The sequence below is a fragment of the Chanodichthys erythropterus genome, chromosome 4, assembly GCF_024489055.1.
Source record: "Chanodichthys erythropterus isolate Z2021 chromosome 4, ASM2448905v1, whole genome shotgun sequence".
Classification (NCBI taxonomy): Eukaryota; Metazoa; Chordata; class Actinopteri; order Cypriniformes; family Xenocyprididae; genus Chanodichthys; species Chanodichthys erythropterus.
The window spans coordinates 7,067,549-7,084,548 of record NC_090224.1 but is presented as its reverse complement, the minus strand read 5'-3'; the positions used below and the strand labels follow the sequence as shown (position 1 = coordinate 7,084,548).

Genomic DNA, 17,000 nt, shown 5'->3' with positions numbered 1-17,000 from the left:
ACTTTAAAGTTAAGCAATTAAAATTCATGGCACAGTGAAAAAGGACACAATAACAAATGCAAAAAAATAAAAAGTGAGCTGTTCACCTGACGTTGGCCACGGGGTCACTGACCAACTCAAGCGCTGGAATAAGGAAATGTTTGCAAAAATACGACTTGGAGAAGAGGTCTATTGTAATCTCACACAGGTCCAGATAGCGAAGCCTGTTCCAGTAGCTTCTACCTTGAGCAAGCTCTTAAGTTCAGAAGAAAAAACAGTCCTGACCAACTACAATTACTGAATCTCTTTCACAGAAATAAGCAGATCTTGCAATTTTATTTTTTTTACCTTGCTTTATTTTGCTGATTATCTCTTGACGCTGTTCCTGTTTGCGGTTATAGCGCAAGAACACACATAATGTCCTGACAGCTTCTCGCTGGACTGGCAGAACATTCTAGAACAGTGTAAACAAAAGCACAAATGAAACACAATTACAATTGACAGGATGTACAGTCAGGAGTGTGTGTGTAGGAAGTTTACAGTTGTAGTGATGATGTTGAACATTCTCTGAAAGAAGCGGAAGTAGATCTGGTCTCCAGAGATGACACGGGGCAGACAGGAGTAACACTGTAGGAGTTTCTCATGACCCCGCCAGTGCAGCGAAGATGCCGCTTTCTGTTCCGCTGCCACCAAGGCAGGCACCAAGTCCGGTATGTTTACCTGCTGTAAGGGCGAGACATACACTACTGTTTTAAAAAGTTTAGGGTCAGTAAGATGTTTTAAGAAATTAGTACTTTTATAAATGCTGTTCCTTTTAACTTTCTATTCATCATCAAAGAATCCTGAAAAAGTATCAGTTTCCACAAAAACATTACACAGCACAACTATTTTTAACATTGATAATAGTAAGAAATATTTCTTGAGCACCAAATCAGCATATTATAATGGTTTCTGAAGGATCATGTGACACAGAAGACTGGAGTGATAGTAAATAAATAAATATATTAAAGTAGCTAAACAGCTATTATCCATAGTAATAATGTTTCATAATATTACAGTTTTACTGTATTTTGAATCTAATAAATGCAGCCATGGTGAGAATAAGAGACTTAATTAAAAAAAAAAAAATCTGACCAAACCAAAACTTTTAAATGGTAGTTTAAAGCTACAATATGAAAATTTTTCACCGCTAGAGATCACCTATTCAAAACAAAGGCGTATCTTGATGACGCCTAGTTTGAGCACAGATTCTTGGGAGATTTCGTCTTCGTCTCACAGTCAGTGGAAAGGAATCGGGATGGGACTCGAGCAGAAATCATGTTCATGGATGAGATTATTAACTTTACTGTAGTATGAAGCAGAGCAGGACGAATGGAGCTGGAGCGATTACTAATGAGAGACGAACACGACACGCCTTGTGAGCAGTGGCTCTGCTTATTCCGGTCAAGCGTATGAAGTAACACAGCACTGTTTATCATATTAGATACATTTGTTTGTATTGAAAATTGTTATAACGTTACTCTGTGCTTTCACTCGGTGGCTGCTATGAGAAACTTGTTGCACACTGCAGTGAGCTAGATCGATTTTAGAATATCATTAATAAATGCTGGGCAGCTTGTGTTGATAAATGGCATGCAATTAATTTTAAAACGTATTGTATGATGGAGAAAATGCTGTATTACTTAGCTCCTTGCCAAAATAGTTTTTCTCTGAGGCATGGTAAAAGCATGGTACTCACCGAAAAATAGATTTAAACAGTAAATGTGCTGAGCTATATAACAATAATTCATTTTCTGTCCATATATGTAACAAAAACAGTTGTTCCCTTGACTAATAAAACATGTAATATATTAAAGCGTCTTTGGTGTTTCCATTCCATAATTTCTACAAAATAAAACTGGAAACCGAGGGTAATGCAGATATAACGACATTGACAGGCGTCTCCTGGACGTCCCGTATCCTTGGTTAAAATCGCGATTTTCTGTAGAAATATATAAAATATATAACACTGGCCTAGTGGTTTTTTAAATATTTTACTGCAAAAATGTATATATTGTGCCTTTAAAACAAAGAGTCGCCACTTTATATCAGGTAGAGACATCTTATTTCTTCATTCAAATGTATGTTTCATGAGTAACGATTCATTTTAAGACACGCCATAGCTGCCCACGCACCCTGTAATTATTGACGAGACGTTGGAAAAAAAGAGTGAAGGAAAGCAAGAGAAAGAGATGTAGAATGAATGGGGTGAGAAAGAGCAAAAAGACCTTCACAAATCCCTGAATAATTTTAGCAGCTGATCATGCTGTCTTTGAAGTGGAATGAACTTGAAAACGAGTGGCACTGAATTGTGTGTGGTAATGGTGATTTGCCATTTTGCTGTTAGCTCAAAAGAAAAAAATAACTTACTTAAAAAAGAACATGTAATATAATAATAATTATTTATTATTATTATTATTATTATTATAACTTATTTGTTACGGGTGGCTGGTAGAGAGATGAGGCAGATACGGATTTCCACGATAATAGAGACTTTACTTCAAACAATGGCAATGAACAACAGACAGACACCTTAACAAAACAGAGAACGGACGAGGAGTGAAGGGAGTGAGTGCAATATAAAGGGAGTGCTAACAATAGAGTCCAGGTGCAGGTGATGAGTGATGATGAGGAACTGACGAGGGAAGTGAGTGCAGGTGTGGAGAACAGGAGGATTCTGGGAAATGGAGTCCAGGGAAACAAGGGATCTGTAACAGTACCTCCCCCTCCCGGTAGGCGCGTCCTCGCGCCGTAGATGTAACAACCGGGAGGGGGGCGGGCGCCCTGGAGACCTCAAACCGGAGCAGGGGAAGGAGTAAACTGGAGTGGAGGTCTCCAGGGCAGGTCCAAAAACCATGGCGGGTCAGGAGCCGTGGGCAGCCATGGGGGGTCAGGAGCCGTGGGCAGCCATGGCGGGTCAGGAGCCGTGGGCAGCCATGGCGGGTCAGGTGCAGCGGGCAGCCATGGCGGGTCAGGTGCAGCGGGCAGACATGCAGCGGGCATACATGGCGGGTCAGGTGCAGCGGGCAGCCATGGCGGGTCAGGTGCAGCGGGCAGCCATGGCGGGTCAGGTGCAGCGGGCAGCCATGGCGGGTCAGGAGCCGAAGCCTTCGAGGCGTTGAGCCCAGGCGTCGCTGAAGGACTGGCGGGTGATGGCGGAACCGAAGGCTCCGCCGACCGAAGCGCAGCCGGGGCTCCAGAAGGCCGCAGTGAAAGCAGAAGGACAGCCAACAAAACGAACACCGGGGGGAGTGAGGAGGCCAACTGAATCCGAGGGACGGAGTGACGGAGCGGAGACGGAGGAGTGAAGTCCAGAGGGGAGGGCAGGCTGATGAATGACCAAGGTGTGAGTGGAGGCAGGATGGAGACTGGTGAAGCTGGAGGACTGATGGGCAACGGTGGAGCAGAGGGAGGTTGGAGCCGGGGTGAAGGTAATCGCCCAGAGGTCCGAGGTGGAGATCTGGGCGAGGGGGCTTGAGGTGGAGGTGCAGTATAGACATGACTTGGAGGAGGCGGGAGAGGGAGGCAGGGAGGGAAAACAGTCTTTGGGCTGGAGAGTTCAATCACAGAGACCATACTAGGAGCGGCTGGCTCGGCGGCGGCGGCTGGAGCGGCAGGCTCGGCGGCGGCGGCTGGAGCGGCTGGAGCGGCGGCGGCGGCTGGAGCGGCAGGCTCGGCGGCGGCGGCTGGAGCTGAGGGCTCGGCGGCGGCGGCTGGAGCTGAGGGCTCGTAGGCGGCGGAGACTGGAGAATTTTGCTCGGCGTCGGAGACTGGAGAACTTTGCTCGGCGTCGGAGACTGGAGAACTTTGCTCGGCGTCGGAGACTGGAGAACTTTGCTCGGCGGCGGAGACTGGAGAACTTTGCTCGGCGGCGGAGATTGGAGAACTTTGCTCGGCGGCGGAGACTGGAGAACTTTGCTCGGCGGCGGAGACTGGAGAACTTTGCTCGGCGGCGGAGACTGGAGAACTTTGCTCGGCGGCGGAGACTGGAGAACTTTGCTCGGCGGCGGAGACTGGAGATCTTTGCTCGGCGGCGGAGACTGGAGAACTTTGCTCGGCGGCGGAGACTGGAGAACTTTGCTCGGCGGCGGAGACTGGAGAACTTGGCTCGGCGGCGGAGACTGGAGAACTTGGCTCGGCGGCGGAGACTGGAGAACTTGGCTCGGCGGCGGAGACTGGAGAACTTGGCTCGGAGGCGGAGACTGGAGAACTTGGCTCGGAGGCGGAGACTGGAGAACTTGGCTCGGAGGAGACTGGAGAACTTGGCTCGGAGGAGACTGGAGAACTTGGCTCGGAGGAGACTGGAGAACTTGGCTCGGAGGAGACTGGGGTTGAGGGCCATTTCATCCCCTCAAATACAATTAAAATCCCCACAGGCACTGGAGTTGGCTCTGTGGGGACTGGAGCTGGCTCTGGAGACACTGGAGCGGGCTCTGGAGACACTGGAGCGGGCTCTGGAGATACTGGAGCGGGCTCTGGAGATACTGGAGCGGGCTCTGGAGATACTGGAGCGGGCTCTGGAGACACTGGAGCGGGCTCTGGAGACACTGGAGCGGGCTCTGGAGACACTGGAGCGGGCTCTGGAGACACTGGAGCGGGCTCTGGAGACACTGGAGCGGGCTCTGGAGACACTGGAGCGGGCTCTGGAGACACTGGAGCGGGCTCTGGAGATACTGGAGCGGGCTCTGGAGATACTGGAGCGGGCTCTGGAGATACTGGAGCGGGCTCTGGAGACATTGGGGCCGCTTTCTTCCTCCTCCTCCGCTTACTGGGCCCAGTAGCGGAATATGGGTCCAGCCTGGGGCAGGCAGGGAGTTCGCTGGAGCGGTGTGCGGAGGAAGCCGGAGGTTGACTAACTGGCCCGGCCAACCGTGTTTCTGGATGGACCGGACGACAACACTGATCCTGAACCTCTTTCACTAAGAATTTGGAGCCATTCAACCACAAAATTAAATTGATAGTTTCGCTTAAGGAGAAACAAAAAACAGGTTCATCAAAACGGATAGTGTCGTCATCCAATCCATCCAAAAACAGGGAGATCAACTGAGCGTCGGGCCAGTTAGACAAGTAAGCAAGCTCAACGAACTCCTCCACATACCTCTCCAGCGAACGTCCTACCTGCAGGAGCCCGATAATGCGTTCGCTGGCTGTTAGGGTGAGAGGCGATGGAGGAGCTGGATCCAGGGAGCTGGGGAAAGTCTCCATTTCTTTTTTTTTTTTTTTTTCGTGGAAAATCCGGTCGGTTTAGGTCCGTTCTTCTGTTACGGGTGGCTGGTAGAGAGATGAGGCAGATACGGATTTCCACGATAATAGAGACTTTACTTCAAACAATGGCAATGAACAACAGACAGACACCTTAACAAAACAGAGAACGGACGAGGAGTGAAGGGAGTGAGTGCAATATAAAGGGAGTGCTAACAATAGAGTCCAGGTGCAGGTGATGAGTGATGATGAGGAACTGACGAGGGAAGTGAGTGCAGGTGTGGAGAACAGGAGGATTCTGGGAAATGGAGTCCAGGGAAACAAGGGATCTGTAACATTATTATTTTAGATTTATTTTTGGCATTTTTGTCATGACAGGATGTGAAGTGGGAGAAGGATTTTTTTTTTTAAATAAAATAATAAATAAGTATTTTTTTTGTTTGTTTATTTTTAAAAAATGTTTTATTAATTTATCACTGCTAGAACCATAAACATTGGAGGTCAGGCTAAGAATTAAAAAAAAAAAAAATCATACAAAAGATAATGCTACCTAAAAGCATCAAAAAGTAAAGCACATTTAGCTGGTACCTTGCTCTCAGGTCCTGCTCCCTCCCCTCTTGAAGTGGCCAGCTCTAAAGTCTCCTGAAGATTGTTCAACAGAGCATCCAGTACCTGCAGATTCAAAAGCATTGAGCTAATGCTAATCTAAGACATTCAGATCAACAAAGCCTTTTCATCATCAGATGTTTCAGAAACACATTTCTAGCAACCCCATGAAGCGATACTAAAATTAGACATAAGCTGGCTGATCACTGACTATAATAGTCTATAATGTTCGGTTTCCATCATCATTAATCATGAAATCACTACTGTATGTCTGATGGCTCAGAGAGCTTGCACTATAGTGGATGCTAATGCAGTGTGTGACTAACACAGCTCAGAGAATCATGACAGAATAAACAATACCACACTCCTAGCCTCGGCTAGGGAGGTGCAATGAATTCATTCATCCTACACAGTTGCATGCAACCTCCGCAAAGGCTCACACACTTGTGTACGCGCCCCAAACACACACACACACACACACACACACACACACATACAGGCATTGTACGTCTGGTGCATATCGTGAATTTTTGGTAGTCAGGTGTGTAACTTTCGACGCTAAAGTCATTTTCAAATATCAAACCATTCAAAGGAGCAAAATCAAAACATTGCTCTATTTGTTTGAGCAGTCAATGGTTTGACCAAATGTAGACAGGGGAAGTGTTTGGGAAACCTTTAATTATTTTTGCAATTCCATTTAGTGACGCTAGTGGTGCAGAAATGACACACTTCACCTTTAAAGTCTACAAGTACTTCATTTTTGTTAATACGTTACAAAGATAACAATCTTCTTCACATAATCCATTTCTTTACTAACTAAAGGGCATCCAAATAAAGAGGTTACATAAGCACAGTTGGCCTTGCGAGAAGGAGGTTTTGAATGGTCAGATGGCTATTTGTTCATGTGAACTCAGCAGTCTGTAGAGAAACACTCTGAATGAGAAAAAGGTCCTGAGAAAGATCAAATCTTTCTGTGAAGAAAGTTGCCACGTCTTGCACAGCATAGTGTGCCAAGGAAATAACTGTGCTGACTGAAGCTGTCACAGACAGCTGAAAGCTTTTTAAATAAACAAACACACACATACACACAAACCTTTTTTCAGGACTCACCTCTAATGAATCATCCTGCAGCAAAGTGATTAGCTCTTTGTGTACGTAATGCACATTTGGGCCTAGCAATTTGACCACCTAATGCAGAGGAATTAGAGAAGATGGTACTGTTCATTCTGAACAGAGGCATTGCTACCTGTCAAAATGTGAGTCTTACTGTGTACCGTGACAAAAATGAGAGAAAATCTGTACCTCATGGAAACCACCAGCTGCCGTCCTTCGTACTGAAATCTCAGGATCATGACAGAGACTTGAGAAGGTACGATATAATTCAGACAGGAAGTGGTTTGGATCTGCAAATAACACTATGGCCTGCAAATAAACAAAGAAGAGTCCAGTCACACAACATGTTCATGATTTATCCAAGAAAGTAACCTTTAAAAATGACAGTAAAGTCTTTTACATTGTTACAAAAATATTTAAAATAAATGCTGTTATTTTAAACATGTTGTTTATCAAAGAATCCTTTAAAAAAAGTATCACGGTTTACCTAAAAATATTAGGCAGGACAACTGTTTTCAAAATTTATAATAATAATAATAAGAAATGTTTCTTGAGAACCTAATCTGCATATCAGAATAATTGGAATGTGATACTGAAGAATGGAGTAATGGCTGCTGAAAATTCATATTTTCCATTGTAGGAATAAATTGGTAACAATGTTTTATAAATTGTAATAATATTTCACAATACTGCTGTATTTTTTATCAAATAAATACAGTCTTGGTGAGAAAAACATTTTTAAAAAATCTGACCAACCCCAAACTTTGGAACAATAGTGTAGTTCAGACAAAAAATAAAAATTACTAGCCATTCTTTTTCAAAATATTTAAAGTGAATCAGAACTGGGCCTGTCAAGCACCAAAATGATAATAGAAACACCATAAAAGTATTATAAAAAGTCATACAAATTAATTTGTCATTTAATGAAAATCTTGATATTAGCACATTCATGAAAGTTAAAGGATTAGTTCAATTTTCTGATAATTTACTTGTGTAGAGCCCTTTGAAGCTGCACTGAAACTGCAATTTGGACCTTCCACACAGTGAACCCCACTGAAGTCCAATATATGGAGAAAAATCCTGGAATGTTTTCATCAAAAACCTTAATTTCTTTTTGACTGAAGAAAGAAAGACATGAACATCTTGGATGACATGGGGGTGAGTAAATTATCAAGAAATTTTAATTCTGAAGTGAACTAATCCTTTATCGGCATACATGATGATTGGTGATCAAATTGTTCTTTTAAGTTGAATTCAGTGAATCAATGAGTCAGTGATCCAGTTGCAGCCCACTAGAAGGAAACATCATCACTGAATAACTTATAAATAATGTACAAGTCATAAAGACCACTCTTAAAAGCTCAATTAAGTAAATGATGACCCAATTTTCATTTTTGGGTGAACTGGTCCTTTAATGATAACCTCTCTGAAAAATGAATCATTTAAAATGGGTTTCACTTTCAGTCACCTTCATCTCAGACTGCAAACTTATTCTGAGTGACTGCTGCTATATATAACCACACTAACAACAAAGGAGAACTTCAGACATTGATGGCGGAGCAGTCGGAGGTCTAATTTCCACAAATGAGCTATTGAGCTATTCCAGAAGTATTTGCCTCCACTGACAGACGTTAAAAATAGATGATTGTGACTGAAAATTTTGCTTGGTCAAGGCAAAGGCTTTCAAATATTCTGTTTAATATCCTTAGTCCTTAGAACTTTTAAAAAGCACTGATTAATACTTACAATAAACTAAAGGACATCTCCTAGATTGAATATTTGAAGGATTAAATGGGAAAAAAAGAGCTCATTGCCAAAACCACCCGTATTCTGAATTAACGTGTTTACATGCTGGATAAAGAAAAGCTTTGACTGGATTATCTACAGTAGGTTTTCTACAGATTGGTATGATTTGAGTGCCTACATGACATTTTAAAAATACAATTTATTGCTTTAGCCTGACAGAAATCTAACTTTTAAAGTGCATACTTGGTGTAATGATTTAAAAGCACCACAGAGCAACAGTGTTTACACTCTTAAAATGGCTCTGCAAATATACTTGGGACAGTACAAAGTACTTTAAACACAGTTAAGCTTTGAAGACTTCAGACCAAAACATTTATGGATGTAAAGCAGGGAAACTCACAGGAAAGTTGTAGGCACAATTCCTGCGCACTAGGGCATATTTGTTCTCTAGCTCCAGTGGGTAGGGCTGGCTCTCACAATGTCCATTTTCATGCTGCAGTCCCAGGCAGCACAGCTTCTTATAAAACTCCAGAAACCAGAGATGCTGCTCATCAGTAAAAGACTCTGTTCAAGCAAAAGGTACAAAAATCCATGACATGACTGTAATCCTAAAATATTTCAGAAAGACATAAAAAGGAAAATGGCACTGACCTGAGAGCCCATGACAAAGCTTTCCATACTGGAAGGACAAGGAGGCCAGAACTGCCTCATCCCCTTTGAAGCATTTTTCACAGAATGCCTTCACCAAGGGAAATATGACACAAGTCCTGTCATCTGTGAAAGAGGGTGACAGAAAAGAAGGGAGGGTGAGATGTTGACAGAGAAAGAGTGTGAGACATGTTTCAACACAAAAGAGCCCCTTGCCAGTATCTGAATCTGATGTCCCAGCACGCAAAACAAAGAGCTTAAGATATGAAAATAGAAAGTAGCTGTGTCTGATGATATGAGCAGGTACACAGCATGTGTTTCAAACAGTACTCTGTGAAGCAACAGGAAGTGCAAATGCTTTCATCCAAGTGTGACACCTCTCTGTTTCTCTGTAATTTAACTGTATTTCAGATTATCTGACTTCCACAGCAGAAAAGCTGATATTAACATTGGTAATATCCTTTAAAAATTAGCTTCATTTTTGTTAGTTTAAAGGGTTAGTTCACCCAAAAATGAAAATTCTGTCATTAATTACTCACCCTCATGTCATTCCAAACCCGTAAGATCTTTGTTCATCTTGTTCAAAACACAATTTAGGATATTTTTGATGAAATCCAAGAGGTGTCTGAACCATACATTGGCAGCAACATCATTGCATCTTTTAAGGCCCAGAAAGGTAGCAAATACATTGTTAAAATAGTCCACGTGTGGTTCAACCTTAATTTTATAAAGTGATAAGAATACTTTTTGTGCCAAAAACAAAACAAGAATAACAATTTTATTCAACAATTTCATCCTTGAAAGGTGCAATGAAATTGCTGTCTATGTGTGGTGCAGACACCTCTCAGATTTGATCAAAAATATCTTGTTCCGAAGATGAACAAAGCACTTACGACATGAAGGTGAGTAAAAAATGACAGCATTTTCATTTTTGGGTGAACTAATGCTTTAATATATTCAAACAAACAATAAATCAACAAAATATTTATCCACATGAAGAATACATTTTTATTAAAATACCAATTCAAGAACTGACATGAATAGTCATTTTTGTTTTTTGTTTTTTTAAAGATTTATTTTTGGTGTTTTTGCCTTTATTATGATAGGACAGTAAACAGACAGGAGTCCGTTTTGTTTTAATAAAACAACTAACATAAGGATCAAACTAATTCAAGAAGGGCTGCGAGTGGCTTACCACTGTCAAACATCTCTAAGAGGTTGATGATGGTGTCAAAAGCTGCAAGTCTCACAGTACTGGCTTCGTCTTGGGCCAGCTCAACCAGTTCAGGGAGCACTTCAGCCTTAGTGTGGTCCAGTCTGGGTCAAAGCAAATACAGATAAGCTTATCATACTGATAATGTTCATTTTGATGAAAACAAACACATAAATGTTTACCACAGGCGTTACTTTTATCAGAACAAATCAATGAAGCTTGCACAAGACCTTAGACTTCTTCCTCAACTTTATTGTAACAAAAAATGCTTAAGTTTAAGCATCAGTCTGTCACAGTGCATCCCTATGTTTAAATGTCAGTGAAAATGTCTCACATTTGGAAGAAGCAGCAAAAGTAATAAAAAGTTGTTAATAAAATGGAAGAAACTGAAGAATTTATCTAACTTCTAACTAAAATCAGATACACTATACATTATACTAACATGATACAATATACTGTTTTTTTTCTGCACAGTGTTCTATCTAGTGTCTGTGAATCAATTTCAGGACTTTTCCATACAGGAGTAAGCCATTCAGACTAAGCAACATTAGATATTCAAATAACGAAATGTCTCTCTGCTTTATATCTTTTTACCCAATTCCCTTGGTGATGTTCTCCAGCTGGCGACACATGCAGGCGCGCACCTCATACTCTACGTCCTGGCACAACGACCTGATCAGTGGCAAAAGGTCCTTCTTCACTCTGCAGAGAGAAGCCACAGTAGACATTTTATGTCAGCAAACAAGCAATAAAACTCTGGTTTTACAGTCAGGGCTTAGATTAAGCCAGGACTAGGCCTTAGTTTAATTAGGAAATTTAAGTAGCTTTTATAAATGTGCCTTATACTGATGTGCATCTTGAGACAAAACAATGATACTGACACATTTTAAGATATGTCAGTTGCTTTCAGTTAAAACAGCTCAAACATGCATTTTAGTCTGGGACTAGGTTTAAGCCTGGTCTGTGAAACCAACTTTTCAACTTAAGCATCAATTAAACTTCACTTTAAGATGAAAATAATTCTATATTAGGAATTTCATAAGTTTGTTCCTGTCCTCTTATTTGATCAGGTCAAGTGTTGAACTGTAGTACTCACATTGATGACTCGAACTTGCCAACAACTTTTCCTAAAATGCGACAGCTGGCCAGACGAGCCGGGACAGACTGGGAGAGCTGATGTTTTGACAATAGAGGACTCAGAATCTGTGCAGACAACCAAACAAAGCAAACTTCTTTTTAATTCTCACTAACAGCTGATTCTTAAGACATATCCTATAGGTTTAGAAACAACAGGCAGGAGAAATAAATAATACAGCCATTGTTACCTCTTGTCTGATAGTTTCCTTTGGTAAAGCATCGATTGCTGACAGCAACGTCTCCAACCAAGCATTGCTGACCACTATTAAAAATAAAGATAAAGTATCTATCAGTGTCCATGATGTGCAGAAATGTGCATATTTCACTCTGGCATATCCTACCATTCAAAAGTTTGGGGTCAGTAAGATTTTTTTCAGGCTTTTAATTTAATGCATTCTTGTTGAATAAAAGTATTAATTTCTTTCAACAACAACAACAAATATTACTGACCCAATTTTTTAATGGTAGTGTATGTTCAATCATCTTCCAATCAAAAGACTTCAAATTATAAGGACTCAAATTATAAGCATTCAAGCAGTCATTTCAAAGAGGCTGAAAAAAAAGTTGGGAAAGAAATTTACTGTATATACTTTCTACAGGAGCTTTACAAATTTTCTTTAAAGAATGGCAACCTGTGTCCCTGTGGTCAAGATTTAGGAGAACTATCTGCAAGATTGAGTGGGTGTGTGTCTGGATGAGGACAATGTCATCTTGGAGGACGGTCAGGAAAGATCCTGCTGCGGCAAGCTGCATATCCGCCCCAGCTACATGAAGCACTTCCTGTTGCAGGTAGAAGAAAGAGTTCTGTATGATCATTCACAAACATCACATATCAAGACGTCATAGAAGGATATCAAGACCAAAAAGCAGTAAAAGAAACATGGTTTGGCCTACCCTGACTTTTGGCACCACCCTGCGGAAGGTCTCTGCTGGGTTCTGACGTACCAGGTTTGGCAGGTTGATGATCACACTGGCCCGTTGGACATCCTCACCAGAACTGAACAACATAGAAATATGGCTGACAATATAAATAACAACAAGTGAACCTAAATCTACCGGCTATGTCACATACCAAAATAAAAGATAAAATGGTTGTTGTTCTGCTGTATAAGTTATTTTCTGATCCTAAGTCAGTCATGTACAGTGCGAGATGTTATTCAGGTGTGAGATTCCACAGTCTTGATGCTCAAGTGCGAGAACCAATGAGGTTCATTCTCGTATTACACAGCATGTTCGGTCTTCCACAAGGACCAATGAGGTTTGTTCTTGTGCGTCATGCAGGTTCGGTTGAGCTTCTGTTTATATTCACTGATCAACATTTATGTGTGAACAAAAGCCTACACTAAACCTGTTCATCATATAAAGCAATCAACTTTCTTCAGAAAATTTTGACTAAACCACTCAATTCACATGGATTAGTTTTACGGTCTCTTTATGAACTTTTTGAAGCATTATAGTGGTAGATAGAGGAACAGAGATGGCTCAGGCTTCATTTAAAATATCTCCATTTGTGTTGTGAAGATGAATGAAAGTCTTGGATCAATTGAATCTCCTTAAATCCTTGTCCACACAAACTTTTTGCAATGTTTTTGTTCCAAAAATCTACAAGATATTTTCCCCTTTGGAAAAATAGGTAACTATGGTAACCAAGAATTGTTTTTTCTTTACAGGGCCTCATTGCTGACTTCATAAATAGGGAAATTAGCGAACATTTGATTTTATTTATATGACAATGATTCAATCCCAATCTTCAGATGCAGGGTGAAGACTCTGCCTTTTCTAGGATACTTGGATTAATTAACAAAACAACTTATGTTGGCTTTTTTTCAGTAGTTTTATTGTACATGTATACAATATATGTATATGTATAATATTGAATATGAGCTTTCTTTGGTCTAGTTCACACATACTTGCATTTCTTTAGGAAGCACTTCTTTCCTACTGTAGCAGATGATGCTCTGAGTTGCATGCTTGCCATCTGTTGATCACAATGGTCTCTCATTTGAAACCAAAGCACTTTTTGTATGTTGCTCTGCATCAGAGTGTCTGCTAAATGCCTTCTATGTAAATGCTTTAAATGCCATTGAACTACCGCTGTGCCCAGCATTGATGCTGCACTGAGTGATAAAAAAGATTTTTCCTTGTAGGTCCATTATCTTGTCTCTAGGAGACAGATGGTTTCCTTATCACCTCAATATCTTTATGAGAGCCTTTGTCTATATGTCTAGTCTGCATTCACAAACAATAACCAGCCACTATGAAGAGCTTCTTTAAAGGTTCTTAAACAGAGTTGACAAAATCTCTTTAAAGAACTTCAAAGGTGCACAAAATCATTTTACCAACTTATGACCTAGTTTTAGACCTAGACATGAATACTTTGAAATGATGTACAGTCACATGGGATGAATACTCCAGCCACATCAGTAGCTTTAAAATAAATAAAATAAAATAAATAAGACATGTTATTCTACATAAGGCAGGTCACCCCCTCATAGTGGCCATTATCTTGATATCACATGACCAAGGTATTCTAACAATCCATATTACGCTAATAAACTTTTGCACCAATACATGTCAGTAAGTCCAAGAACATTTGGTTGATTAGGAAGACAATGCTGGTGAAGGAAATGCTCACATGCTCTGATTATTTATAGAACCATTGTGCTGTAGTTGTTTCTACCATTGAAGCAGAACCCTCTGAAGCTTAATGCAGCTGAACCTCCCAGGCATCCTGCTCTCTCTGAACACTCTCATGTCTATCAGTCTCTCATGTGTGCTGTTGTTCTAAATAATGAACTATAAACAGGTATTCATTACTTTTTCAGGGATAGGTTGTCCTCCTGTGTCCTTTGTTGGCAGAGGGTTATTTAATAACCAAGAAACAGCATGACCTGCTGCCAAGTTTGTCTAAAAAGAGAGTAATGTGGTCATGCTTTGTGCACTTATTGAATATGGTCAACAATGTGCAGCACCTTAGCAATGCCTGTGTTTATACACTAAAAGACACAGGTACCATGCAGAGAGAAATGCAGCTGGCATCTATAGGAGGATGAAAGAGATAACCAGCTAAAGACCAGGTGCTGAATGGTTTGGAAACACAATCCCACTGCCGTGAGCCTTAAGTCTTTGTTTGCTCCGACCAGGTCCTAGCTGGAAAGTGGTCAGAAAGTAAAAAGAGCTACGCTCGCATTTGTAATTAGATTTCCCTGGTGAGTGAACGATATCCAATGGCCCTAACCCAGAAGAACATTTGATTGCATTCCGAAGTTGCTTTTTCAGAGCTCAAGAGAGTTAATTGAGATCTCTGATATGTTTCTTCTAAAATAAATAGAAAAAAATAAATAATTGTTAACATACTCAATGGAGCCATAAACTGCCTCCATCACTGCCCTTCTCAGCCAGTCCACCAGCCCAGCTTCTGCTGGAGGTTTGTAGCCCTTTTCCATCTCCTGGAATGCCATGCTGTGACGTCGATCCGCAGGTCAAACAACCACCATCAGCGCCTGAACCTGATCCTGTGGCTCCACCTCGGCTTCTGATCACCTCGCTCTGTCTCAGCTCATCAACCTGTTGGCTCCTCTTTGGCACCTCCTACCTTCGGCTCCACCAGACATCCTCTGCCTTTCGACTCAACCAGGTTCCATCATCCCACCGGCTGGCAGGCATAATGCTCACATGTTCAGTTAGTTTCTGTTTCATGGACTTTCAGTTTGTTGTCATCAGACACATGTGTTTCTTTGTCTTAGTTTCCCTCCAGTCATCAGTTCTCATGGACACTCATCAAATAATCACACCTGTTTATTATCATCCCATTATCACTGTGTATTTAAATTGAAAGGTTTCATCTTTCAGTGGTTGGTCGATGTTTGCGTGTTGTATGTTTACCCCTGATTCACATATTTCACACTATTAAACCTTCTGTCTGTTACTGTGTTTATTGTATTATTAAAATCACTTCGTATTGGATCCTGTGTACCTTCGTCTTCATATTCTTCGTCTTGTGACAGGATAATTTGATATAGGAAGAATTTGGTGAGGAATGTATGAATTCTTATTGAAATCTATGACTGCTGATCATAGACTTTGGCAAATCTGAATTCCTAGAGGAGGCAAATGTGAGATTACATTGGTACATTTTCAAGGAGAAAATCTGAAAGGTAAAAGACTCCAAAAATGTTTCAATTTGCTATCCATTTAATCTCAGTTGAATAATCTCATTCACAATCTTATGGTGGGTTATTTGACAAAATATTTTTTAGAAAGGCCTATTTTGAAAACACTTTACCTTGTGTTTAGAAACTATGAAAAGAGAACTGTGAAACAACTCACATCAAACCCTAGCTGAGCTCAAGTGTGTCTAGAGATTCAACACATAGTTGGGAGAGAGCAAAAATGCTTGAGAAGACAACACAGTGGCAAAAAGTGACACATTGTTTGATTTCTCCCCCTCCAAAAGAAATGAGTCGGCAGTTGATTGTTGAGCCAGCAGGACTGTAATGAAACCTAAACAAAGCCCACTTAGCAATTAGTTTACAACTGGCAGCCTCTCTAATCCTTCCAACCCCAGCAGGGCCAATGATGATGCTGGGAAGAAAGTGAAGAGCACAGGCTATCTGCAGTCTGTCTGTGAACAAACATTTCATTCCCTACATTTCCAAAGTGACACTTTCTTTTCAATTATACACATCCTTCTTCATTACATAATGCTCTTGAAGGAATATCAATGTTTTTAAGATTGACCAATTCATGTACACTTACATACACACACAAAAAAAAAATGCTATTTTTAATGACCGCCAATGTAGACAATGCTTTTTAGAACCTAACTGTGTAGTTCTACCAGCAGTGCAAACAGGACCATGCTAACCAAATCTTTGGAGCATACAATGACCTAAGAGACTCCTTTAAAGAAACATGTCCTGACATAAACAACAAAAATCTTGTCCCAAAAACCTGCAGCCTCATCAGTATGACTCTCAGAAAGAGCATTTAATGCTACTCCTGACATCAGCACATCAGAAAAAAACTCTCACTGTTTACCTATTACTCAAACTGTCACTGAAATACACAATTCCAGAGTTTTATAGTCTCTCATATTGTTGTAGCATAGAGTAGTATATTTGTGAATTACGCCCAATGATATGCAAAATTCAACTACATACAGTATCAGGAATCACTGTTAAAGGAACTAAAATAACATTTTTCCAAATGTACATCTTGTAAATGATAACAAGTTCACCTTTAGTTTAGAAGTTCTGCTGAAAAAATTCCCCATGCAGATTTCAATCGTGTTCAAGTTGGTCATGCAAATTCGTAG

General features: G+C 40.9%; 1 protein-coding gene across 4 annotated transcripts in view; it reads right to left on the bottom strand.

Moving 5' to 3' along the window:
• Positions 1–17,000, bottom strand: part of ppp4r4 (protein phosphatase 4, regulatory subunit 4) — a 52,303-nt gene that overhangs the window by 4,803 nt on the left and 30,500 nt on the right. For all 4 annotated transcript variants that reach the window (XR_010894954.1, XM_067383893.1, XM_067383891.1 and 1 more), the window contains 14 exons: positions 12,578–12,680; positions 12,316–12,463; positions 11,872–11,945; positions 11,643–11,749; positions 11,141–11,248; positions 10,529–10,650; positions 9,337–9,459; positions 9,086–9,249; positions 7,129–7,248; positions 6,937–7,014; positions 5,809–5,892; positions 520–702; positions 328–433; positions 87–234 (listed from right to left, as the gene is read on the bottom strand). Coding sequence is in view for 3 of the 4 variants with exons in the window: in XM_067383891.1 (XP_067239992.1) it covers positions 87–234; positions 328–433; positions 520–702; positions 5,809–5,892; positions 6,937–7,014; positions 7,129–7,248; positions 9,086–9,249; positions 9,337–9,459; positions 10,529–10,650; positions 11,141–11,248; positions 11,643–11,749; positions 11,872–11,945; positions 12,316–12,463; positions 12,578–12,680 (1,668 nt within the window). In the remaining variant the exon portion in view is untranslated. The remainder of the gene's footprint in view (positions 1–86; positions 235–327; positions 434–519; positions 703–5,808; positions 5,893–6,936; positions 7,015–7,128; positions 7,249–9,085; positions 9,250–9,336; positions 9,460–10,528; positions 10,651–11,140; positions 11,249–11,642; positions 11,750–11,871; positions 11,946–12,315; positions 12,464–12,577; positions 12,681–17,000) is intronic.